The 26,000-nt window shown below is 32.2% G+C and overlaps 5 protein-coding genes and 1 long non-coding RNA gene across 11 annotated transcripts; 2 read left to right on the top strand and 4 right to left on the bottom strand.

Moving 5' to 3' along the window:
• Positions 1 to 4,516: 4,516 nt before the first annotated feature.
• Positions 4,517 to 9,883, bottom strand: LOC132697413 (uncharacterized). Its single transcript, XR_009618147.1, has 3 exons — positions 9,746 to 9,883; positions 9,605 to 9,691; positions 4,517 to 6,608 (listed from the first exon to the last, which is right to left on the bottom strand). It is a non-coding gene; the product is annotated as an uncharacterized LOC132697413 (long non-coding RNA).
• On the top strand, positions 9,068 to 11,553 carry LOC132697408 (phospholipase A2 group XV-like). Of its 2 annotated transcripts, XM_060662900.1 has the most exons (6): positions 9,068 to 9,105; positions 9,870 to 10,261; positions 10,325 to 10,552; positions 10,610 to 10,781; positions 10,833 to 10,955; positions 11,007 to 11,553. In XM_060662900.1, the coding sequence occupies exons 1-6, from the start codon at positions 9,083 to 9,085 to the stop codon at positions 11,395 to 11,397; spliced, it is 1,329 nt and encodes a 442-aa protein (XP_060518883.1). In that variant the 5' UTR covers positions 9,068 to 9,082; the 3' UTR covers positions 11,398 to 11,553. The 2 variants fall into 2 exon arrangements, with proteins under 2 accessions (XP_060518883.1, XP_060518882.1); XM_060662899.1 differs by lacking the exon at positions 9,068 to 9,105 and having other exon boundaries at positions 9,670 to 10,261.
• A 146-nt stretch (positions 11,554 to 11,699) lies between these two features.
• Positions 11,700 to 18,124, bottom strand: LOC132697411 (TBC1 domain family member 20). The gene is made up of 7 exons (XM_060662906.1): positions 17,889 to 18,124; positions 17,710 to 17,829; positions 17,382 to 17,626; positions 17,138 to 17,331; positions 16,638 to 16,964; positions 15,551 to 15,757; positions 11,700 to 15,497 (listed from the first exon to the last, which is right to left on the bottom strand). Exons 1-7 carry the CDS (start codon positions 18,028 to 18,030, stop codon positions 15,482 to 15,484), a joined length of 1,251 nt encoding a protein of 416 aa, XP_060518889.1. The 5' UTR covers positions 18,031 to 18,124; the 3' UTR covers positions 11,700 to 15,481.
• Positions 18,125 to 18,516: 392 nt separating this feature from the next.
• LOC132697409 (uncharacterized) lies at positions 18,517 to 20,213 on the top strand. Of its 5 annotated transcripts, none has more exons than XM_060662904.1 (2): positions 18,517 to 18,595; positions 18,884 to 20,213. In XM_060662904.1, exon 2 carries the CDS (start codon positions 18,959 to 18,961, stop codon positions 20,192 to 20,194), a length of 1,236 nt encoding a protein of 411 aa, XP_060518887.1. In that variant the 5' UTR covers positions 18,517 to 18,595; positions 18,884 to 18,958; the 3' UTR covers positions 20,195 to 20,213. The 5 variants fall into 5 exon arrangements, with proteins under 5 accessions (XP_060518887.1, XP_060518884.1, XP_060518886.1 ...); XM_060662901.1 differs by having other exon boundaries at positions 18,585 to 18,709; XM_060662903.1 differs by having other exon boundaries at positions 18,585 to 18,810; positions 18,888 to 20,213.
• A 28-nt stretch (positions 20,214 to 20,241) lies between these two features.
• On the bottom strand, positions 20,242 to 22,051 carry LOC132697407 (EGF domain-specific O-linked N-acetylglucosamine transferase). The gene is made up of 4 exons (XM_060662898.1): positions 21,375 to 22,051; positions 20,644 to 21,250; positions 20,483 to 20,585; positions 20,242 to 20,427 (listed from the first exon to the last, which is right to left on the bottom strand). Exons 1-4 carry the CDS (start codon positions 22,048 to 22,050, stop codon positions 20,284 to 20,286), a joined length of 1,530 nt encoding a protein of 509 aa, XP_060518881.1. The 5' UTR covers position 22,051; the 3' UTR covers positions 20,242 to 20,283.
• A 3,132-nt stretch (positions 22,052 to 25,183) lies between these two features.
• Positions 25,184 to 25,886, bottom strand: LOC132697412 (heat shock factor-binding protein 1). The gene is made up of 2 exons (XM_060662907.1): positions 25,600 to 25,886; positions 25,184 to 25,544 (listed from the first exon to the last, which is right to left on the bottom strand). The coding sequence occupies exons 1-2, from the start codon at positions 25,684 to 25,686 to the stop codon at positions 25,395 to 25,397; spliced, it is 237 nt and encodes a 78-aa protein (XP_060518890.1). The 5' UTR covers positions 25,687 to 25,886; the 3' UTR covers positions 25,184 to 25,394.
• Positions 25,887 to 26,000: the final 114 nt, after the last annotated feature.

Here is a 26,000-nt window from a genome sequence, read left to right as displayed (position 1 = left end):
AAGGCCGATTGTGCGATTTTTAAATATCCATGTCTCATCAGTACAAAAACAACAAAATTGAAGGTTAGGACCTGCTTTTTCTTGCTTATACGATCTCAAAAATTTAATCCTCTTAATAGCTCTTGGATGATTTTTCTTCAATTACAGTCTTTTTCTAACTAACTACTAAACTACTTAATGATCAATTGTAAAAGTTAAATAAACAACATAACGTTATATAATAAACACAGTTATTGTTGTTTACATGACATATCCAATAAATACATCTCTCTCTGTCTAACGTACACAATTAAAAAGAGACAACAACAGCAGAACCGATCTAAACGATAAACGAACAGGTTTAATGGCAACTAGTAAATATTTTGTTTGAATGGTATTAGTAATCCGACAATCTGTTATAATTTTTAATTTGTTAAATTGTGACTTTTCCGTGACGGTTATAGAAAAAGTACAGTATGCAATACGTTTGGTAAACTCTTTATCCCACTTGTTTATATTAAGCACTCGCTCCGCTGCGTTCCGCTCATGACCAATTATCTCGTGAGTCAAATGCCGTTTACCGCACTTGTTGCATAATATACTATTTTATACTTCCTTCTGTAAAGTACTTAATTATACACCGATCTAGCATGCGGAAAGCGTTACTTTACCACGTGACTTTCGTTTCCCACGGCTCCGAGCCACTTCTGACATTTCCAGGAAATTGCCGCACGTATTTGGGAGCAATCGAATGTTTTCGTAGATATTTTACACCCCTTGAACTTTTACGTTTGTCAATTGTGACGGTCATGTCAGTGAATCTATTCGTGTTATTTTGCGAAAATGTCCCCAAAAACTAACGGTCGTACAAAAAGTATAGTATGCAATACGTTTGGTAAACTTTTTAACTCGCTCGTTTATTAAACATTCGCTCCGCTAGTGCCAAATAAACTCGTGACTCAAATGCCGTTTACCACATTTGTTGCATGATATACTAATTACACCCCCGAATTTCAATATAACATATTAGCGTTCTGTTTTTATCTAAAATCTGACAACGCAAAATCTACAGTTTCTGTTTTTACAATTCATTGCACAAAAATCACAGCATGGCTCAAGTGTGCTTTGAAATCCTGTCAAATTTGTAAGCCCTGTAAGATGCTACATAGAACAAAACAATTTTTGTTTTATTTTAACATCTCAAGTGACACTTTTCAAAACTCGTTACTTTTCCTCACTTCCGACTTATTTTCCATATTTGCATTTGGTTCAGCTTCAAGACAGTATCCAATCTAATTCTCATTATTATAATTAACATTGTTGTAGAAAAAATTTATCTTACTTTTTAGTTATTTTATCCACACAGGAACAGCGGATGTAATTAATTGACTAATCAATATTAGGTATATAAATTGGTTCAAAATTTTTCGGCATAATGTTTATCCCTGAATCCAACACTGTTATGCAGGATGTTTCAAAAATATGCGCTAGCACTCAGCTGGAGATTCGTCATCCAAAAAAAGAAAAAATCTTCATATAATAGTATATCCGGAAATGATTAGTTTCAAGATCATTATTATATAAATTCAAATTATAAAAGAAACGCATGTCGGAAAACCCTTACGTCATAGGCATTTTCTTTTTTGTTGTACTATTGTAAGGATGCTTCCCGCGACTTCACAATTTTAACCTAGTTGAAATATAATTACACCTTTGACGATGCCAAATTTTAGGAAAATCGACCAAAAAAAAATAAATGTTTTAAAAAAGTTTTTTTTTTATTTACTTATTTTTTGTGACACCCTGTATATATGGTACTGCATTGGGCATCAAAATACAGAATTGTTCTATTCTATTCCATTATAGCAATTTTTTATTTGAAATTAATATGGTAATGTAATTTTTTAGCGTTTTTATGGTTTTTAGTCTCTCCTATTAAAACTTTGGAGTTACTCCCGGTAGCGAGTTTTGACAATCCGACTCCGCTCATCATTTTTTTCACAACGATAAACAACCGTACTAGGAAAACATAACATAATGTATTTTTGCTTCATTGGAGAAGCAAACGCGCCTGCATTCGTCTCAAAATAATCTCAGATTTTTACTTTTGTTAGAGAGTTGAAATTATGGGAGTATACGTCGGTCGTAAATAATTAAGCGCGGCAGCTTGCTGAAATACGCACCAATTTGTTCCGTGTGCGCTAAAAGGGAAACGATGTTTTTCATCAAACAAGGCGGGAGCCCTACCAAGCGACTTCCACGTAAAGCCTATTTTAAATGACATTGGACATGGTCTCTTGTATCACAATACATCTCGCGGTCTATCTCATGTGAAATCTATTCTGGATGACCCACCACCTTTCAGAAAAAAATATGTGTTTCAAATGTATATTGTTATTCCAAAATGACATTATTTAACAACTGATATCGATTTGAAAGTATCTAGCCCACTGTCCCCTGTCTAGAGGAATAAAGATCGAATGCATAATCTGAGGCACATTTGAATCGCATTTACTTAACGGATGATCCCTGTGGCGAGAACAAGATTATCGGGTCTTGCATAAAATGATCTTCTAAATTTCCAATTTGTACACGGAGCGAAAAAATTAACAAAACAAAAAATTTCTTAAATTAACAAAATTATTTGTTTCTATTCCGACGTGACAATATTTTTATTGGATCAAGTATATTTGTCAAAACGGTTTGGTTAGTTGAAACTAATATGTTAGTTATTTCCACAAAACGGTTTGTCAAATTAAAAAATTTATGTTTACTCTGGACTTACTGGAAATACAAAATCATATTTTTAACTTAATGAAATAGGACGATTTATTCAAGGTATACGTAATTCCAATAAAAAAGGACAACCACTGTATGGGACCTCAAAAACATATTTGATGAATTAATTATCTGAATAAATAATTAATTAATTTTTGTTAGTGCTAGCTACGACAAATTCCCGTTCATCCTAGATTGCTCTGCATTCTTTATATTACGTTGATTCACAATAGTATAGCACTCAACAAGTTTGCACGAGCGGAGTACAGCATAGCAACTGCTTAATAAAGTGAGTAAATGACTGAAGAAGCTCATCAACGTGTTGCACACTATATTTTTTCTGCGCCCATTAGTTTTTGCATACATTTTTGCAAAAGTCAGAATAACATGGCTAATATCTATCGAAAGCATCCCACCGTACCTAAGCCCGTGACTGAAGTATCGAAAAAGGCGAGCCTTAAAGTGGCATTTTCCACACTTTATCCTTGCGTAATTGGATATTTTAGAGCAGGACGTAGAAAAATTAACTTAACCAACAGACATCTAAACAAATATTAATAAGCGTACTGCATAAGCATAAAAAAATATTCTCTGATGGCCGTATTTTACGGTTCATCTGTTTTAACTTAATTCGCCCTTTAGAACGTAGATGGCGCGGCAAGCAGGACTCCGAAAATAATCAAATTAAGCCTTTTCACTGGCACTAAAACTACTGTTTTAGACCTATTTTCAGAAAGCTATGTAGTTGAGTCAATGTCCATAAAAGTCCATATTTGCATACTCATTTGATAGTTTTGTTTATTTGTTAGATTACTTCGTCAGACGACTGACGTCTTTAATCGATATTTGGAACACATACAATATAAAATTACACAGGGTAAGATATAAAATGTAAAGCTATGGAACCACCATATCTCGTTGATCGTTCAATCTAATAACTTGAAATTGGTACCATTATTCACAAAAATGTTATAGTTAGTTTTGATTAGTTTAATAGTTAAGTTAGTAAGTTAACAGTTAATAATTAAATGGACTAAATAGGTTTTGCAGCTTAGTGACTCAAACATGAAATATTTGAGTCAAACATGTTCCCATCATTTGGCAGAATTGGATCGTTTGATAGGTATCATGATTGTCAATTTGACAGTGAGAGAGGCCAGTTGCGGCGATGATCGTCTTGTTGGACTGGATAAGGTTAAGAAAAAATAACTTTTTTTATCCGATTTAGAGCAGCAAAACATCCATTTGACTTTAGCGTGGAGTCCACAATTAGTTTTTAGTTTATATGATGTTATTTCAATAACACCCTGAACATATTTAAATGGATGCTTCGAAAGACTTGTATGTAGTTGATGCCACATCCAGTGAACGACCTGGAACTGATTAACTCTTTATAGAGTTTTTAAATCTGCAATTAATTATATTATATAACTTGATAGTGGAAGTCAGATAACAATTATATTATATATAATATTAAGGCAGAGGGAAAAATGCAATGCAAATGTTGTAATTTATTTTTAAATTTAAAATTTTTAAAGTCAGAACAAAATATTTTTTTTTCCGAAAGCAACGAAGTCTTGTTTTATGACATGAAACATTTAAAATAAAAATAATGCTTTTTTAAATAAGTATGTATCAACAACATAAATTAATTTGAAAAAATAACAATTTGGGGACAAAATTAAAACTGTTTTTGATAAAAATATACATATAGGTAATATGAAATAAAACGCACTAAATCCAATTTTTAATACCCACTTACATAAGCTTCACATTTTTAACTAAAATAACTAGTCCTTACCAATACAAAAATCAGAAAATTATGCTATATTAATATAATTTTTGAAAACAGGTATTATGGCTTTTAAGTACCACTCAGGTACTTATTCAACTTTTTGTGAACACCAAGGAGCAGGCGATTTTTTAAAAAAATGTCCTGCAAAGTAATGTATTATTTTTCCAATGGGCGCTTGAGTTGACGTTTTTGTATGTCTGCTGATTCCCGTGTGGGCGGAACACGTGTAACATTTTTAAAATAATATATTTTTTTGTAACATTCACATCGGAGTGTTTGAATCTTTATAGTTTTGTGAAACCAGGTCTTTTCCAGGATGGGCAATTTGTTTTATTTTATTATTTTTGGTTTTAATTGAATATGTTTAAGAAACTGACATACATATAACAATATATATTATATAAATTTTTTTCTATCAAAACAGGTTGTCTTAAATGTCTAACACGAACCAAGAAAAATATGTAGGTATTCTAAAAGAACGAACATATCAACAATATTTTCATATAATTAAAATTATAAAAAAAAATAATAAATACAAGTATCGCATACTGGTTCTGCTAAGAGTATCTATTTATTTAACTGACAGTTGATGGACGATTGATTTAATGCCATATTATAAAATTCTAGATTCTAGATTGCCTAAACCTTTATTGAATTTACATTTTACATCTTTTTGATTTATTTAATTTGTTAAAGTGTTCTTATAACAATAATAATTGAAATTTGGTCCAACAGATGGGACATGTGCGATACGTGTTCCTTACGTGATCTACCAGCAATTTGTTGCGACGAATGAAAGACCTAATCTAATAGCAGTATGCTGTGTAACGAATTTGTCCACCATAGGTACTAATCCAAACACGAATCATTCCCAGAACAAAGTTCAAATGTTCTGTGGAATTCAATCATTGAAACAAAAGAATGATCTTCCTAATAGCGTATTTTTCACTGATAACAAAAATGCTATTCCATTGTGTTACTAATAAGTACATATTTTTAAGGAAGTCCGTTGCCGATGACCCAGAAAGATTAAAATGCGAATTTTCGAGACAAATAACAGTCTCGTTAAAAAGAAGAATAAATAAGCCATTTTAAAGCAGATCTTGAACTCGGAATGGTCATGACCATAGTTCAAACTAATTATGGCTTTGAAATATCGACGCTCTGGTCACGATATTATAATATCGCGAAGATTCGTAGAGAACGTTGAACGGAAAGTAGAGAGATTTGCGTTCTGTTGTATGTGAAATGTAAAATTAGATAGAATTTTTTTTTAATTTAAATTGAATGAACCTGCAAGAAATAATGTTTTTCTAATTTTAAAATTTAAATTGGCGAATGTAAAACAGCGGACATAGTATTAACAAATACACATAAGAATAAAGCTACCATCCAATGACAAAGAAAGAATAAGGATTAGAATAAGAAATGATTCCGAGAGAAATGTGTGAACTGTGTATTCCAGAAGGTTAGGTAGTATTATTGGACAATTAATTAACTAATTACGTATTTTTTGAGTAAGCATTTTATTTTATTTTATTTTATTTTATTTAATGTGTATTTTTACTTGATTTCGAGTAATTAACGAACATAGTTCTTTAGAGGCTCATTCTTGGCAAATAAAAACAACAATTAATCAATTTTTTTATATGTGATAGGATGTTAAACCTCCTACGGTTAGACCTTGGCGGACAGTTGTCCTACGCTAGGTATCATGGCCTCCATAAATGTCCATAGAGCTGTCAAACCATGTTTAAGAACTGACTTTATTATAAGTATTATTATAAGTATAGTTGCACTTCAATTAAAATTTGGCAGGTATCTTATACTTGGCTATTAATTCGTCCCGTCGGTCAATAATCAAACCCTTTTTCAAGAAATTGTTTCAACGAACAACAATTTCTTCAAGCAAGTTTTTTACAACACTGTGCCCTGATTTCGGTGTAAATCCTAAGGCATCAAAAACTTGTTCAGATTGCTCATTGATTGCTTGTGTTTCTTGCGACTGCGACGTCTGGTGCTTTAAAATTGGTAGTAGCAGAGGCAGCATCTGACTCTAAAAGAAAGTTCACATTCACCTAGTGACTACTTAAGTTTCTAATAAAAAAATCGAGCGATTTCATTTGTTTAGTTAAGGGTTTCGACCAAATCCATTTCTAGGAGTCACACATCCCAAAAACTTGTTATTTTCATTATACAAGGGAGATAGAAATCGCACGATTTTTAGTCTTATGTATTATGAATATCGCGCGATATCCCAATCCCTCCTAATTTTGAGTCAACTTTCACTTAAAATTAAAATTAAACTACGAATTTTATTATTATGTGCTGGTGATAAGTATATTCGGAAAATACATCGTAATTATATCGAAAATAAACGAAGGAGAATTAAAAATATATCAGAACGTGGTTTTATTTAAAATAAGTAATAACGTTTTTCAACATCTTTTCATCTAAACCCACTTTCGGGACAAATTTTTCGAATTTGGCGCTATAAAATTGACAGGGTATTATATATTATATTATAACGAACAACAGTGCAGGTTGAACATTGTTACCATGTTTAAGGACTTATGATTGATTGATTTTAACAGACTATAGGATTCGATTACTACAATATTGCAAAATAATTTATCAAAATCTAAATAGCTAATTCCTTATTTTCAAAGTGTGCGACTATTAAAAAAAAGTTTTATAAAGCAAATCAAATTTTCGACAGCATTATACATATTTTTAAAAACCATTATTCTTAAGAGAGTATTATTTTACAGTACTTTGTTTTTGTTTTGTGAACACGTATTTAATGACTCTTTTACGTGAATCGGCAGAATATTCCTTGTTCAAAAGTTTTATTGCCGTTGTTTAAGGTGCCGTAAAACCTTTTATAACACACCGGATTTTTGAAATTGCCATCTCAACAATAATATATTGCGAGTACGGACAACTAAATTTTATTTAATATTGGACTGGTTGATACTTCAATGGGTTTTAACTTTCAGGCTTCGCCATAAATTTTTGTTGTTTTTTGTTTAGAAATGGTTTTACAAATTTTAATGTAATTGTAGGAACACATGTGATAGAATCAGCAATAGCACCTACATTTAGGTTAAGGATAAAGGCAAACTGGTAAAAGTTTATTTGCTTTTTTATTTATTGACGGAGAAATAAGTAAAATGTACTAAATAATCCTATATAGTAGGGTATATTAGAATATTAATGAAACAACTTGGATAGAGACAATTTTTTTCACGGAAAAACGGCTATCCCGCCATACTTTTATATAAGCGGAGTGCCTTACCAGCTTAGAGTTAGTTGAAAAGTGGCGCCGAAACGCACATCTACGGATATAAATTGAGAAGTTTTATAAATTATTAGTCTTGTGTATAGTGGATAGTATTGGGTAAATAGTAATGACTTTGTTATTTTAGACGGAATAAATTTTAAGTTCCTATAAGTTTTATACGGAATGCTTTGTTTAATTTCACCGTCACGTTTGACGGTGAAATTAAACAAAAGTAACAGTATATTATAAAAATTCACGAGTTTCATTTGTTACGAGCGGAATGCAGTGGGAGGGTGCTTAATAAAAGGCTGACTGGAAAAGTTCATCAACGTGTTGCATACTATACTTTTTCTACGAACATTAGTTTTTGAGTACATTTTTACAATACATTCACTGAGTGAACACCGGTCGTTCCTAAACCCGTAACTAAAATACCGGAAATGTCAAAAATGGCTCGCGACTGTGTTATCCTGCAGGTCACAGTCAAAGGTTATATTAGCTTGTTGGAGGAAGTTGCGTTCGTAAAAAACTGGCGCTTGCAGTTGCAGAATAAAGCAACCGAGAACGGTATGACTTGTAAAAAGGCTGGAACTTGTTCAATAGAGGAGGACTCACAAGAGGAGCTCGGCTAATGGTGAGGTGTTATTGATTATCAATCTTAGATAGAAAGCTCTTAACTTTCAACTCAACCAAAAGCAACCCAACCAATTGCTGTGAATGGCGTAGCCCATTCTCTTCAATTTTTGTGCGTTTGCGATTAATTGAGTAAAGAATTCCATACAAGCGGTGAAAAAATTGTGAAATATGATCCTGAGAATTAGTGGTTCTGTCACTCAGAATCTGCAAACAGTTGACAACCACAGGTATTGTTCCTAATAGATTTAACATTGAAATAAACTATGAGGTCTTCTACTAGTAAATAAATCTTTACATGGAAAATACCGTTTTGTTGTATTTGTTACATATAACGCAAGTTCTAAACTATAGTTTTGAAAATAATTAATTTCTCGAAAACCGCTAAATATAAGTATAGAATTGCAGAACGGAAAATTCAATAATACACATTGCGTTTCATTGAAAATATCAAAGTTTATGCTACTTTATCGGAAAATCAGAAACGTCGCATCGCTGGAAATATATTATATCGACAGATCGTCCTCACGTATGTAAACGATCAAATTTTCAAAACGGCCCGAGAAATTCACTATAAACGTCTAAGTTGTCATCCACAGTGAATCAAGCTTTATATGTATGTGCCTGTACATAATAGGTACGTATTTGTTTTTACTATTTGTGATCAATTGACATTGGAAAAGTAACATTGGAAAACTGTAGTTATAATCCACCTAAACCATAGAAAATTGTGCAGCTTTTCCACTAATAAGAGTTTCGCTGTTCGATTTGATGGTATTATTTCTTTTGCATTTTCAAGTCGCTCTAGTTGCGATTTATATATTTTATATTCGAAATATAGGGATTTTAATTAGGAGGAGCATTGCAGTTATACTAGTCAGCTCCTACAACTCTTTTTCTTACGTTTCCTTATGGCTATAGCTCCAGGTGAATGTCGAAACCTTTTTTGGGATAGGAATCACAGAAACAAATTCTTCGACCCACAAGGTGAAAATAGGAAGATCATAGAAACTACTTGGATAAAATAGGAGCTTATGTAACTATTAATCAAGAAAGCCCAGCAAGGGCCAGATTGCCCACAAACTAAATATCAAATCGATAACTCTAACGTAAACTTACTATTCTGTGCTACTTACCTAATTAGATCCATGGCATCAAAACAGTCAGGATTTTGTATTGTTGATACATAATTTCACAATGACGTTCGGCGCGTGCGTCATAACCTCAAATAAATCAGGCATAGAAGTTAAAAATAAATAAATATTATCAACACTTACCACACAAAGACGTCCGCACAACAGAAGTGATAAACATCCAAACGAGAAAAGAAATTAGTATGATATACAAACTATTAGTTTTCCTATTGCACCTGTTGAATTTTAGCAACTTTACATATTCTAGCATTCACCCCGTAGTTTTTATCCCTGGAGACGGTGGATGCCAATTGGAAGCGAGATTAAACAAAAGCCTATCTGTACATTACATATGCGAAAAAGCTTCCGATTATTTTAACATATGGCTGAATTTGGAGCTTCTTATACCAGTAGTCATTGACTGCTGGATTGACAATATTAAACTCATTTATGATAATAAAACCAGGACCACAAGAAGCCCAGATGGGGTTAACATTAGAATTCCAGGTTTTGGGTTGAGTGAAGTTGTTGAATGGATTGATCCAAGTCATGCAAGCACAGGGGCTTACTTTTCTGATATTGCCACCACTCTAGTCTCCTTAGGTTATTCCAGAAATAAGAGTATTAAAGGAGCCCCATATGATTTTAGGAAGGCACCAAGTAAGGCCGCATTAAACTTTGATCTATCGAAACCTTTTTTATTTTTCTGGAAATTATTTACAGATGAAAACCAAGAGTATTTTGTAAAACTAAAAAAATTAATTGAAGACACGTATGAGGAAAACAATAAAACATCCATAATGTTGATCGCACATTCAATGGGGGGACCAATGTCCATACACTTTTTAAATAAGCAAAAGCAATCTTGGAAAGACAAATATATTCAAAGGTTGGTGACACTGAGTGGAGTATGGGGTGGATCTATGAAGGCTGTGAAAGTATATGCAGTAGGTAAGTATTAAGATCATTAGCTGTTAATGTTACTATTCTTATTTGCGAATTTCCTAGGTGATGATTTAGGGTCCTACTTTTTAAGAGAAAGTGTGATGAGAACTGAACAGATTACATCTCCAAGTTTGGCTTGGCTACTTCCCTCAAAATTATTTTGGAAACCAGATGAAATTCTCATACACGCTGAAAATAAAAATTACACATTAAATAATTTGGAAGAATTTTTTAGGTATGATGTGAGATCAATGTGAACATTTTGTATTAGTAATAAAGTTTTTAGGGATATATATTTCACAGATGGGTGGGAAATGAGAAAAGACACAGAACCATATCAACTTGATTATAATGCACCTGGTGTAGAAATGCACTGCCTGTGGGGAACAGATGTGGATACTATTGAACAGTGAGTTCTGTTAACATTTGTCATTTAATAAAATTAGAATCAACATTTTAGATTATATTATAAACCTGGCACTTGGTTAGATGGTTATCCAACATTTATATATGGTAATGGAGATGGAACAGTTAATTTAAGATCACTGGAAGGTTGTATGCATTGGCAGTCATTGCAAAAAGAAAAATTTTTCTTCAAAACATTCCCGAAAGTAGATCACCTTGGTATATTACATGACAAAAATACTCAAAACTACATTGCTAGTCTTGTTATCCGTGATGAAGACAGATTCAATCAAAACAAAACAGAAGTAAGGTTGAAATGGAATACATTTTTGAAGCGCCTAAAAGATTTACACAATATTAAAAATTCACTCAAAATGGTATCTGAAAATACGAAAAATTTAACCAGCAAGTTTGAGTCTGCCAAATTTGAAATAAACAATGTTTAATCACTTCTCAGAATAAAATGAAGTAAATCTTAAGAGTTAAATTTGAGTTTATGTTATAAACACCTACTTCATATCTCACAAAACCAAATTCTATAAATTATAAATTAATATCTAGGGTGGTCTAAACTAAATACCCGTCAACGGAAATTCCACCTTTCTAAAGGAAATAGCTAAAACGTCAGTGTTACTGTGTTAATGGGTGTAACTTTTTTTTTACTATAGAAAATTTTGAGTTTATGTAAGTAGTAAGTAGTTTATGTAAGAGTCACTGGTTGTTGATGTTTATTAAAAATCATAAACGGTTCAATAAAATAAATGTTTATTCTCATATTTTATGCCACTTGCAAAACGATATATTTACTTCAATCATTAACAAAGAAAAACGTAAAAAATAAAGTAACATAGCAAAATTCAGCAATTTGAATAGTTCTTTCGTAAAAAGATTATTGTTGTTTAACTTATTATTATTAAATTAAAATTAAAAAAGAATTATAACAATGGTACCCAAAACAGTACATAAAAATCGGAATAGAAAATACGCTAATCTTTCACTGAGGAATATTTAAAAATATCAATCAATCAAACTCAATCAAATTGGTAGCGCCAATAATTTTTATTTAGAGATACTTCTGATGTACTCCGCGAAATGTTTCAAATTATTCATTATTAATTGTGGTCTTGATTAGAAAGGTGGCAAATTCGTTGCTGATAAATTTGCAATTTTTCACAAATCTATTAAGAACTACTATTACTCGCCTACTAAAAAAGAATCTATAACATTGAGGTGCATCGAGGGCAAGTCAGCCTATTATTCCTGAATTTATTTTCTGGTGGTGGCGCTGGTAACAGTAAACAAACGTAGTCGTTTTACTTTTAACTAGTGTTCATGTTACCATTGATTCTTAGACCATCTCATTCTAGCCGCATAAGCGACAATAAAGTAAAGTTTTTTAGACGGCGAAGCATTACGAAATGCAAAACATGTAATTTTAATTGGGTCTACTGCTGGAACAGGTAACTTAAAGAACATTCTTACAATTTGCCTTCAATCTATTAAAACTAAAAGCACTCCCTTTGAAATTAAGGGTCAATTAAATGCCAACTATCCATAAATCGCGTTGTAATTTGTAAAGGTGGTTTGTCGGTAAGTTGCAAGTAAATCGTGAAAGTGTATTAGGCAGGTTTAAAAAAAATGTTTACTTACATCAAAAACAATTATTGTGATTTAATATTTCTTGAGCGACATCCATCAAACAGAGCAATTTGCTTTGTGTTTTGATTTGAAAAGCGTAAGCTTTTCATTTAATGTTGAACCCTCAGATAAATCCATAGCACTGATTTGTAAGCAATACCAAACGAACTATTTTTTAAATGAAACAAATGTGACAAATATGAAAACAATCTAACCACTCCCATTTTTATACTTCCAAACTAATGGTAACACTTTTACCGCCAAAGGGTTTTATTCAATTGCCGATAGAAAACTAGACAACGTTGTTTTCATTGATTCGACGTTGCCGGTTCTTCAAACAATGATATTTGAACTGAAACACTTTATAAAAGTAATGCAGTTTCTGGTCCGTTATTACTTTGTAGAAATTAATTTCCAGTATTATTGACAGAATTTGTAGCTAGGCTAATGAGCCAAACAATGCGACTTTTACTGAAACTTCATTCTATTTCGAGACCATGGGACATTCATTTAGTTTTCAATTGTTTGAAAACCAATAGTCTGTCCGCAGTTGATACCTAAAATTGAAATTAGAAGGATATTTGAAAAATGATTTTTATGATTTTTCGCAGAAGTATTGCTGACACTATGTATTTTTGTATCTTAAAAATATCTTCAAAATTACATTTCTTGGAAAAAATAGAAGTTTTCAACATAAAAACAAGTAGCTTCCAAATTGTGGTTTTGACTGAATAGATACTAAACTTTTCTTTTTTGTTGGAGTCATTTGCATCGTGCACTTTTCTGATAGTGTCGTGAGACACGTATTATTTCATTTATCAAAAACCGTTTGACAGAGGGAAATTTTTTATGAGAAATCATCAACAACCGATGACGGAGCGGAAAATGTTATATGCTCAAATATTGAAGGAAACGGTGCTTTGATTGGGCAACCCTATTTCTAGTCCTATTCACACTCAATTACGAACCAGATACAAATAATCAACAAATATCAGAGGTGCAAGTAGATAAAATAATTGAACAATAAAGCTGCAGCTACAAATACCCACAGAGTTAGCTCTCAATAATAGCATATTAGTTGCGGTAGAAATAATAGCAGAAATTTTGGCTTGGACAACAAAAAAGACTCTAGCGAGCATATAGGGTATAAATATATAGAAGCCCTGCAGATAATACAGAAACTTTTGAAACCACCATGCAGAAAATGTTGAAAACTGCCATTCAATATTTGAAAATAAATAAGAACTAAAAGTTCAGATTTTCACGAAATTATATCAACACCGTGTCTTTATCAAATGTATTTCGATAAAGACACGGTGTTGTCGAAACAATTGTCATGTGAAAATATATAATTTCGTGAAAATCTGAACTTTTAGTCCTTATTTATTTTGATAAACGGATCTTTATCAAGTAAAAGCCACCTCAGTTCAATTCAATATTTGCATGCGCGGTCACTTCAAATCTTTGTTTTCATTCAATAAAATTTGTCGTTTCGAGTGAACCAATAAAACCTAAAATATCATAATCTCTTGAGGCGCATCAATTTTTACCGTCCTTATCACTAATATATTATTTAATATAATTTACACATACAACAAAAGATAAAAAAAGAAAAATAAAATTACATATAGTTTTGTGAAAACCAATTAAAGGAAAAAATTTAAAGCCATGGAAATGATTTACTAATTACAAAGATACTTCGTTAAATGAACAAACTGAAAAGAAGAAAACTAACCAAAAAGTCACGGAACGAAGTTGCCGAGGCCATGCGTGGACGTGATTAAACGGATGACTCATAAAATAAAAAGCTAGATACATTGTGTTTTGCACATGAATAGAAAGTTTTCACTTGGTAATAGCTGAGATTATTTTGAACCTATATCACCATATATACCTTATGCAAAGTTCCACTGTGTTCTCTTTTGAAGGTTTTTACGAAAAAGTGGCTGTGCTACTAATAGTTATTACTTTTTCAGGTGCTAAAGGTGCTATGGAGTTTATATTTTCTATACATGTTACTTCAAAATTGGTGTTTTATTTTCAATAACATTTCCTCAAAAACAGAACAGTTCAGAGAATTCAAATTATTTTACAATCTTCCCGTGTTTTGGAATCGGTTTCGGTTATTTTGAAGGGGCCTCAAATCTGGGAATCCCGTTGGCCATTACAAGTTAATTAATCTAATGAATTTTATAGAAAAAAATGAAGGCGTACAAAACAGCAAACATTTTCAAAATAATTTCAATATATTTTTATTTTGGAGAACATTTGATTTGAAATAAAATACCAATTTTGAACCAAGTTATTTTAATTTTAGAAAACTACAATTTGATTTTTCCAACTTTTGATAAACTGAATATCCGGCAGATTAGCACCTTCAAAAAATAACAATTTCTAGTAATAGTTCACTATTTAGGAAATTGAGAAGAACTCTTATTTTAAACAAAGTGTACATTGCATAAAAGTATACATTACCTACTTACTAAATGGTACTCTTATAAATTAATAAATGCATTTCAATAATAACATTAAAAATAGTTCACAATCATAAACTATGACTAAATGAAATCCAGACTTTTGGACTATACAAACTATAAATAACAGCCACCAAACTAAAGTACAATTATAATACATACATACAAGGATTTGTATTGGGCTATTTTTGATAAATGTACTTTGCCCTTCTTGTTGGAAAATTTTTAATGAAGATTCACAAAATTTTTGAAATTAAATACCCTATATTATTAAAAAATAAATTATTTGCAGAACCGACCAGATACATTTATGAAAAATCACTTAAGTCTATTCTAAAGGAGTTTTATATGAATATTAAAAACTTGTATAAAATCTCTGCTGTATGATACTTCTCATGGATCCTAGAGACAATATGTGTCAAGTATTTAATCCACTAAAATATGCAAAAAAAATCAAGTTTCGCAATCAAAACTGCAATGTACTTACCTCATAAATGGAAATCGGACTTCATTGTATTTTATGCAATACAAATAACCAATGATAACTGTGGCTGCTGCAAAAAGCAACCCATATTTACTTCTGTTAGTGAATATCAACCAAGATGGCATGTTCCGATTCAGCCGAACCCACAGCCCTTTATTTCGGCTTAATCTGTTGCGCATAATCTGTTCCTCTCTCTTCCGTCGATTCATTCTTAAAATAATTAATATTAAAAACAGAAAAAAGCTAAATTTTATATAATATTATAGCTGTAATAATCTAAATCTAAACAAGCCATATTACCATTACCTAAGGCTAAGGCTTAGCTAACATATATTGATGTTTATACTATTTGTCTGTTTTAAATGATATTAAGAGTTAAAGTACATAACCCTATAAAGTGGCACTGCAAATATTCATAATAAATTTAGTTTTGAACAAAAGTTACTCAGAACATTGATAACATTATTTTTTTTTTAATGTTTATTTGAAGTTTAACACAATTAAAAGCAATTCTGGAGTCAAAACCAAAAAGTGCTTAGTTTAAAATTGATTTGGTTTAATTTTTTTGTTAGTATTATCGCATTTTTAAGGGGAACATAAATCTAGGTTAAAATATTTTTATTTAGAGTTACCCAGCACTAGAAATTCCACTGATTATAAACATAAAAATAACACATTCAATTTGATCTCTGAACTCTGACCTGTCCCCTAACCAAAACTGTCCCCCTCTAACATTACATGGCAAATTTGAAATGATTTGACTGAAACATTTAGAGGCTAATAGCAATAGCAATAATTAATTTTGCTTTAAAAAGGCTAACACAGAAGATATAAAGCTAATAAATTCGAAAAGGGAAAGCAAGCAATTAGATTGGTGTAAGGTGGAAAAAATGAATGTGCTTCAAACAAAAATTGTTTTTATTTACAAATTAAAACAAAAGCAACAGTGTTAACCTACAGATACTTACCTTTGCGTTTTCTGTGTGAAACAAAAGAAGCAAAGATAGCAAAGTAAAAGCGAATGGAAAACATCTTTTGTACAAACAAAATAATTTTTTTGAAAACATAAAGCATGCCAAATTTTACATACTCCCTTTTCACTCGCTCCTTAACTATTTTTTCCAGTATTTCTGGAGGATAATCTTTGTAAAACTCTGAAGCATTCTTTAGAATGATTTCAAAGTTTACGTTATCAGGAATTTGAGAGAGAAGGCAATGAATGCTAGCCATATCACAGCCTGCTTCGAAAACTTCATTTCTTCTATAAATAACCAGGGCTGTAGCAACATACAATGGCATAAGTGCTGGTGTTGCCAAAAAATAATCATATAAGCGAACTACATCTTTGTATTGGTTCAGTGAATGCCCGAACCATGTTAAATACCATGGAAGCGCAAACATTGTACCAACACCTGCACTGAAAATAAACAAAGAGAAATTATTCAAAAAATAATTGCCCATACAGGTGCTACAGTAAAAATTATAATATTCTTATGATAAATAAAAATTGAATATTTTGTAAGTTGTATTAGTGATGAATTAAATGATTACTACTACTTCATCTTAATAAAATTCTGCAACTGATCTCACCTATCCATGAAGTTATACAAATCTTTGTCTACTTTATATAACAGAGCATAAATATAATTTAATCTATAATCTGTTTTTTCCATAGTGGGTTCCATACATTCTCTTAAATGCCCAGTACTCAATTTCTCCATTATCCTAAATGCAACAGCTTCTCCTACCACTAATAAAAAAGTAACAGCAACATCATGATAACCCTAAAAGACCTTTTAAAAAAAGAGAGCTTGTGTAAGCTATAGGGTATTACTTGATAATATCTCAGATGAGGATACTTCATAATAACTCGTAATATTAAAACAGTCAACTGATCCTGTAAGGCTACCCTTTGGCGGTATGGAATACCAGGTGGAAACCTTTTGAGAGATCTGTTTACATCCAAAACAACTTGCTGATATTCTGGATGATTCGACAATTCCTCTAAAGATGGTATTTTTTCATCAGTACTTGGATCAACTTCTAGTAATAATGGCCACACTTTGAACCTTAAATCATCTGAAAACGTATTTCTTGCAAATATATGAAAAGTTTAGCGCAAACATTTCTAGTGCTAAGAGAAAGAACTGGTTATAACTTACCGCCAACTAAACCAAATTGGCTAATAGCTAAATTTCGCCATGTTTTTAATAGATGATGATTCCCTGTCAAAGCGTTTTCAATTTGTGTTCGTTTGTCTTTTTCTTGTTCAGTTTCCAATTCTAAAATGTAATGTGTAATCTGAAATTAGCACAACAACACTTGTATAGGCCTAGCTCACCTCTTTCAAACTTTAATTCGGAACGAGTATCTTCAGCAAATTCATCAAAACTAATTTCGGAGCGCCTGTCAGATGAGGTTTCGTAGTTTAATAAGCCAGACTCCTCTTCCAAACTACTTATTTCGGAGTCAAAATTTTCCATTTTGGAAAAAATTTTTTAGACTCGAACCATTCCAAACATTTTGCTGAGAAAAACCCACGGACCTTATACCCAACCGACTTATTGAAAATAAGTGAGCTGTGTTCGGTAACTATCCCGAGACAATAAAAAGCATGAAGAGAGTAAGCCGAGCGCGGACCGACTGTATGACGTACACCGACCCACTCAATCCAAAGACTTAGTATTTATTATTTTTCAATATTTTTTAGTCTTTACAGGTAGTATCGCCGAATAAAACAATGAAAGAATTGAAACTTCGAAAACTAATATAATTTCTTTTGGAGAAGTGTAAATAATCCAGACCTACGAAAATGTTTGCAATAACAATACTAATGTAAAAAAATGGATTTTTTTATTAAAGTAGAGAGTCGAAAAAAAGTTATTTCTTCAACCTACAAGACGAAGTAGAAATCCTCAAGGCTAGTGGCTCGGGACTACCCAGATACGTGCTGGTATCTTACCTTCAGCAAACTCAACCCATAGAAGAAGTTTTAAGCGTTTTCACTTTTCACTCACTATAGTTCCCTGCACAGATAACAGATATAAGGTAATCTGATTTGACTTGAATTTTCCCGATTATAATTCTTATTATAAAAGTGGTTCAAGCATGAGTACAATCGTAGTAACTAATGAAAATGTTGCGATTAATTTAACTGGCTATGTAAGTTCCAAAGAAAATCCATGGAAGCGAAGTACAAAATCTCGCATTACCCAGAAAATTTTTAATTTAGCTCAGTGGATTCAAATTACTACACAGTCAATGTAAATAACGTTATTCACACAATCGTTTTAAAAAATCGAAAAGCGAAATATAAGATCTCTTTTTTTGTTTCAGACAGTAATCTCAAAGGACCCACCCAATTCGAGCGCCTTAGAAACATTTCTAGCTATTTTGCCATCATTTTTTTACATGTTTTTTACAGTAACGGCATTGTCATTACTCTCCACAAAGCAAAAAGTGGTATCATTCCTTATTGAATTTTCATTTATAGTTATTCCTGTTATACTTAATGTAACAATATTAACAGAGTATCTCAAAGATATTGTGTATGCATTGTCACTTGTCATTGGTTTTATGTTGTTCTTAGTTTTGAACAAACCCCTAGTGAAAAATAAAGCTCAAGTTAGGTCATCCCATACGAGGAACTATATAACAAATGCTCGTTCTACAATTAACTTAATAAGTGTCATAGCAATACTAGCTGTTGACTTTCAGACATTTCCATCCCGATTTTCTAAAACCCAAACTACAGGTTTTAGTTTAATGGATGTTGGAGTTGGACTTTTTATTTATTCAAATGGAATTGTCGCTCCAGAAGCTAAAGAAAGGCCAGATAGTATTAAAAAGTCCTTAAAAAGCTGTATCACCTTAACGACCCTGGGAATAATCAGACTTATCTTAACTAGAATTACCGCATATCATGTTTCTGAAGTAGAGTATGGTTTGCACTGGAATTTTTTTATAACTTTAGCTGTAACTAAGCTATTCACATCAATCATATTAAATGTAGTCAGTATCAAATACATTTATGCAAGTGCTATATTTCTCACATTTACCCATGAAGTATTTTTAGAGACAATATTTAAAAAGTTTGTTTTTGGAGATATAGTGAGGGATAATTTTATATCAGCCAATAGGGAAGGGTTAGTATCTTCCATTGGGTATATAACTTTATATTTATATTCAGTGTACTTTGGTTATTTCATATACCATAAAGAGAGGAGTAAATTCAACACCCACCTAAAACTTTTTGTCTGCTCAGCAGCATGTCTTTCATTAACTTTAATTTTTGATTACCTTTTTGGAGTGTCCAGAAGAGTAGCAAGTTCTGGTTATATCTTCTGGGTCTTGTTTATAGGAGTATTTATGACTTGGTTGTTCTACTTAGCAGAAAATTTACAAACATTTTTTTTTACTAGGAGACTGACTTTCTACCTTTGTTCCCCAATTATTTTTGAAGCAATTAACTACAACGGACTAATTTTCTTCCTATTAGCCAATATTTTGACTGGTTTAATCAATAAGCTTTTAAATACAAAAAGCTATGGCCCTATAAGTTCATTATTAATAATATCTTTCTATATGTTGTTAAATTGTATGGTAGTTTTTATACTCTATACGAAACAAATCAAAATAAAGTTTTGAAACATGTTATTTTGTTTTATTTATTAAATAAAAATAAAATAAATCAATTTTAATAAATTTTTTGTTAGTAAACGAAACTTTATACTTTATTACAGTTCATCATGTCTGATAAATTCTTTAAACTTAGCATGATCTTTTACATGGTCAGTGGCTGTTTTAATTAGTCTTTTAAATTCATAAACATCAAAGGAGTAATTGGCAAACTTTGCGTGAGCTCCACCATCATGTGTATCCTTAAACAGAATTGTATTAAATTAAAAATAAAGCATTTCAGAAAATGATTCTCACATCCGTTTCCAAAATCAATTTTTCTGTATCTTCCCAGGTAACATACTTAATACCTCGCAAACGGGCTAGGTCAAAATAACAGTTTGAATCTTCACAGTTGTATCTACAATAATATATATAAAAAAAATATATACAAATATGCACAAAAGATTATCACTCACAACTCAAAAATGACTGCCCAATCAGGCAGAAATAGTAGATGTGTAAGTCCTGCTCCATGTATACCAACCAACAGATCAGAATTAGCAGTTATTTCTAATTGCTTCTTAAAAGGAATTTTTCTATTATAGACAACATGCTGGACTTCATACTCTTCATTAACCTTAATTGAATTTAATAGATGTTCTTCATTTAAGATTCTACGATATTTAGTATCTCTTGATAAGAAAGTGATCCTAATTCTATTACTTTTCCTTTTATGTATTGGTATTTTTAAACGATGTAGAATATGTCTTGAAAAGGCATGAAATAGGCCACTCTTTTGGCATCCATATATGAGAGGAGTGTTATAATACAAGCCAAATATCATTCTGGGCAATAAAGGAAATATTGCATTTTTAAAACATACAACATTTCCACTAAATGTTTTCAAATCCCATATAGGGTGGTCTGTAAAAGCCTTCCAAGTTTCTTCAAATAATGATTTGTATGTAAAAGTTTCCCAGGTTAATATGTGAACATCTGTTGAAAATGTGTCAAATCTGGGATTCATGTGTAAAGACATATAGAGGTTCAAAAAATCACAGAAATGGTGGTACATATTTACACCTGAAATAAATATACTGTACAGAATTAAAAATTAATTTCAATAATAGCAATATTAAATAGAAAGATTATCCTTATGAAGTTTTATGTGCCCTAAATAAATAAAAAATAATACAAAAATACATACTAGCATCTAGCTTCATTATATAGGTTGGTGTTTCTATAACTACATCACAATCTTCGTTCATTATAGGTCTATTCTTAAGTTTAACAAAATACCTTAGCTCAGGTCCCCAACTCTGCAAAGCACTAATATGGTCTGCATGTTCTTGTAACAGGGATTTATTTAAATCACAGAATCCACCTATATCCCCCTCTGATAAAACATTCATTTTGTATCTAATAGGTTCAGTTCTATCTATTCTTGTGAAATTTATTAAAATATTTTGACCTCTGCAATATCTCAAGTGATCGGTACATTCTAGTGAACTATCTTTTGCAAGAAAAGGCTTACACAATATTTTTAATTCCTTTAATTGCTGCTTGATGTATCCAAAATCTCCTTGTGTGTAAAATGTGTTCTTTTGCTCGAATTTTGTTTTTACCCAACCTTTGTGATCGCCGGGACAATCGGGTTTTGAATATTGAGAACCCCATTTGTGTGACAGATGGTATCCCCAAAAACGGGTTTTATCTAAGTACTGCGTATAGGGACAAGTTGGGTCAAGCCTACATTTTTTCGCTATATCAGGAAAACTCGTAAAATAGTATGGCAGGTGTTCCTCTGGCAAATTTATATAGGAAAAGTTATCAGAAATTACAAAGTTTTGATAAACTGATAACAGTAAACATAACAAAATCATCTTGTATATCTCATTTCTTATAATTTTTTTACGCTCTTGCGTTATATTTTAATCATATCGACTACTATTATTTGCCACATCTAATCACTAAAATATTTACTGGCAAGTGCCAACTATAAGGGTCAACGAAACTGTATATACCCACAGAAGCTTGATGAATTACCATATGACCAAACCATAGAAGTTGTAACTCTTTGCCAATGATACCGAAGTGTCACTTGTTTAACGAGCAAATTGTAATGCTTTCCTTACACTCTTTAAATGTGAACAGCACAAGCATTGTGAAGCAGAAAGAATAAAAAAAAAGGATGTTTTGTTTGGTAGTGTTGAATATAAATTACATATAAAGTAGAGATGTGTATAATTGCCCTTCTAGCCAAGTATTTTCTTTGTAAACATAACAAATAAGATCACTTTACGACGTCAGCTGCGTTACCCACGGTCACGAACCACTTCGAAACATTTCCGGTACTTTCGTCGCATGCTTGGGAGCAATCGGTAAACGGATGGTATTTTGACGTTTATCGGTTCTGAAGATCACATCGCAATTCACTCACCCGTACTCTTGTAAAACCAAATGATCGAACAAAAAGTGTAGTTAGAACACGTTGATAAACTTCGGTTACTCGTTAACACTCGCACCGCTGGTGCCAAAAGAAACTCGTGACTAAAGTTTACTATGCATGCATAATGTGCTATTAAAAGAGAACTGGTAATAATATTTTTTGTCATACACGTTAATACTAAGGTTTTTAAATATTTTCCAATTTTTCTACCTGTTTGGGGTTTTTGGACGGCAATTCCTTTGCTCTTTGGGAAATAATTTTAATCATTTTTTTTTTTAATGGTCACACCCGCTTGTCAGCCATTGTGTGGTTATATGGTGTCGGACAGAGGACGAACCTAAGACCACTGGCAAACCAAACCTCCAACCAAAGGTATGCCATCTGTGCCTAGAGCTGAGGTACCAGGCGACCCCACAGAGTATTTAGGCTTACCTAGGACTTTGACTTAAAGAATTGTTATCTGCTTTAGGCAGGAATCCAGATATCCTCTCTATCAACAATGACGGAATTGAGGCTACCTTATCATCAACCTCAGAATTTTCCAGCATCAAATTAACCTACAAGTGAAATTTTGCTGTGAATTCAGGTTCCTGAGCAAATTTCAAACTCCTACTCAGTAGGGTTTCAACCTTAGAATTTTTTAGCACTATATTAACCCACAAGTGGAATTTTGCCATGAATTCAAGTTCCTGGGCCAATTTCAAACTCCCACTCAGTAGAGTTTTACTGTCAACCTCAGAATTTTCTAGCACTAAATTAACCCACACAAGTGGTATTTTGCTAAGAATTCAGGTTGCTAGGGACATTTGAAACTTCTGATCAGTGGAGTTGATTCTGTACAGGACACAATATTCTTTTGCCTTATGGCAAATCTGGTACAAGAACGAGCCTAGGAGCTGCTCCTAGGGCACAGATATCTGTGCCTGTGGAAGTCTAGCCCAGTGTATTTGAAAAAAAAAGTTGAATAAAGTGGGTTCTCAGTATCAGCTGCACGCAACCACGAAAGCTGGGAGGAGTCCTAACAGGACACTGGGAGTACATGTCGACTGTGTTTAGCAAGCAGCCGCTAAAGAGTACTAAAAGCTCAGTTAACTGAGCCCAAAGAACTATCCAAACTTCTCATCAAGTGAAGATGTGTCGGCATAATGGATCAGGAGCTCATGAGAAAATTAGGTTGTAAGAACTTCTTGGGCTCTTCTAATATCCTTTAATTGGTTGCACATACAAAGCTATTAAACTGTTTCAAATTTAGAATGAATCTTTTATTTCTTTTTTTTTGATGGCTAAAAAATAATGAGACAAACTGTGAAAATATGGTTTCTTTGTTTAATTATTCCCAAATCTCTTCCGATATTTCCTTTTTTTGTTGATTCCTGAGAATAGAGGAATTGTACTAAATCTGATACTGTTGAACCCTGCACCCAGTGTAACACAATATCATGACAAGTAATATTCTTACATTTGTTAAGGTGGAAATATAGTTTACCAGAAATACCCTTTACTTAATAGTAATACCTCTTTTGTTGTCTCGTTTGAGGGTTGTAATGCCTCTGTGGAGCTTTTATCCGCATCGAATGATAAAGTGCGGCGCTGCTGTTTAAATTCTTGTCATCTACTTTCTCTTGCGGTCTAGACACTCGTCTACCAATATCTGAGCAATATTGAATTGTTGTTTTTTGACGAAAAGTTGACGGCTTATTACATGTAATTCGCTGTTTTTTGCTAACGTCACATTTGTTTGAAAATTAACTGGTCTTTAATTCTTAAGTCGTATTCGCAAATTGTTTTTGAGAATACCATTATCAGCAAAGTTTCTTCGGATTAGATCTAATGTATAGCATATTTGGTGTAATAAAATATCCTTCTAACTATCGTTCATTTCTTAACACCTACGCATTTGTAGCTGCTCTTAAATTTTTCAGAACTTATATGTGAAAAAAATTTAAAGAAAAATAAATAAATAAAATCTACTAAAAACAGAAAAAGTTTGCTGTCGCATGACGTTAATTATAAATCGCCATGCTCTTAAAATTTGATTGCCAAGTCAAAACACATCTTTATCCATACTATTACTTAAATTAATTTAAATTAAATTTCACTCACTACTGTCGGAATAACTGGATTTTTATATGTTAACGCGTGAACCATTGTTACATCAGACGCGGCAGGTTTATTGTTCATTTTGAGAGGGCGCCACTGCTGCGACCACTTACATGGACATTCACTTCACACAATAAGCAACACTGTGGTTTCTCTATCCGCATACATCAATGGGGACATCAACGTCCGTCTGTAGGAACCTTTATACAGTTAAACATCGGTGGCATCTAAAGAATGACTGAAACAACTTTAATCCCTATTTTCAAAATTTAAATTGGTAGTAACATATTAAATTAAACCTTAAGTAGTGGCCGTGCAAAAGCACATTTTTAAAAAATATTTTTTTAAACCTAGAAGAAATAATTCTTTAAAATTACTTGAACTTTTTCTGTAATTTAATAAATCGCACGTTTTTGCCATTTTGGACATCAACATTCTTTACACCCTTATTTTGAAAACAACATGCAGTGATGTCATATTTTTATTAGGAAATTGTTTGTGAAAAAATACACTTCTCAGTTTAATGGAAACAGAAATACAAAAGATGATATTGTATTTATACCATGGTTATTGCTGCTTATAGAATGTGACTATTATTTAAACTCTAACTGACACTTGATACTACTTAATAAATATGACATGCTTTTTGAAGCTTGATGATTGGGTACCACACTTTCATTACTTGTCTTCTACACCTGCTTGTGTCATTAAATCACCAATGTTCTTTTCCAAGTCGTCTATTCGTGCTCCCATTTCATCGATTCGAGTTAATATTTGATCGGACATGTTTTGAAATTTATCCTGAATATTTTGGAGTAGACTTTGTACCTAGAACAGGAACATTGTTTAACGAAGAAGGCTTCTATTTACAAAAAAGCCTTACATATTGAGTTAATTCATGCACGTTTTTCGGATCACTCGCACTACCGTAATTTTCGGTGTCGTTCATTTCCACTTTATCTTCCACCATAATCCCAAAACGAAAATAGGGACTCTGAATTTATAGTGACTGCCACTGGGTTGCACTTAGCCGTTGCGTGTTCCGTTTAACGAATGATATTATTTATTGATTTTATAAATGCCCGGGAAATGTTTTCTTTAAGTTAAAAAATATTGTTTTAAAGGTACCCTAGTTAACTCATATTAGATTCTTCTTCTTCAATAAAAACTACAAAACCAACATTTGGACTAAATTGCTAGGATCATTCGTCCATCGATGACAACCGGCCAGGACTATTCTTTCAAAACAGAGCCACATGATATTGAATTCAGAAAGTGCATAAT

This window comes from Cylas formicarius, unplaced genomic scaffold, assembly GCF_029955315.1.
Source record: "Cylas formicarius isolate icCylForm1 unplaced genomic scaffold, icCylForm1.1 PGA_scaffold_1__22_contigs__length_36826433, whole genome shotgun sequence".
Lineage (NCBI taxonomy): Eukaryota > Metazoa > Arthropoda > Insecta > Coleoptera > Brentidae > Cylas > Cylas formicarius.
Note: the sequence above shows the minus strand (reverse complement) of the source record. Positions and strands in the feature narration are given on the sequence as shown.

Excerpts from the sequence above, each read along its gene's own strand:
- LOC132697409 (XM_060662901.1), top strand. The coding sequence starts at position 18,656 with ATGAGTACAATCGTAGTAACTAATGAAAATGTTGCGATTAATTTAACT. Across the intron at positions 18,710-18,883 it reads CGATTAATTTAACTGGCTAT|ACAGTAATCTCAAAGGACCC; the intron begins GTAAGTTCCAAA and ends TTTTTGTTTCAG.
- LOC132697411 (XM_060662906.1), bottom strand. The coding sequence starts at position 18,030 with ATGGAAAATTTTGACTCCGAAATAAGTAGTTTGGAAGAGGAGTCTGGC. Across the intron at positions 17,830-17,888 it reads CGAATTAAAGTTTGAAAGAG|AATTGGAAACTGAACAAGAA; the intron begins GTGAGCTAGGCC and ends ATTACATTTTAG. Across the intron at positions 17,332-17,381 it reads CTCATCTGAGATATTATCAA|GGTTATCATGATGTTGCTGT; the intron begins GTAATACCCTAT and ends AAGGTCTTTTAG.
- LOC132697408 (XM_060662899.1), top strand. The coding sequence starts at position 9,805 with ATGATATACAAACTATTAGTTTTCCTATTGCACCTGTTGAATTTTAGC. Across the intron at positions 10,553-10,609 it reads TGTGAAAGTATATGCAGTAG|GTGATGATTTAGGGTCCTAC; the intron begins GTAAGTATTAAG and ends CGAATTTCCTAG. Across the intron at positions 10,782-10,832 it reads AATTTGGAAGAATTTTTTAG|GGATATATATTTCACAGATG; the intron begins GTATGATGTGAG and ends TAAAGTTTTTAG.
- LOC132697412 (XM_060662907.1), bottom strand. The coding sequence starts at position 25,686 with ATGGTGGAAGATAAAGTGGAAATGAACGACACCGAAAATTACGGTAGT. Across the intron at positions 25,545-25,599 it reads TGCATGAATTAACTCAATAT|GTACAAAGTCTACTCCAAAA; the intron begins GTAAGGCTTTTT and ends TTCCTGTTCTAG.
- LOC132697407 (XM_060662898.1), bottom strand. The coding sequence starts at position 22,050 with ATGATTTTGTTATGTTTACTGTTATCAGTTTATCAAAACTTTGTAATT. Across the intron at positions 20,586-20,643 it reads TGGGCAGTCATTTTTGAGTT|ATACAACTGTGAAGATTCAA; the intron begins GTGAGTGATAAT and ends ATATTATTGTAG. Across the intron at positions 20,428-20,482 it reads AATTGATTTTGGAAACGGAT|GATACACATGATGGTGGAGC; the intron begins GTGAGAATCATT and ends ATTCTGTTTAAG.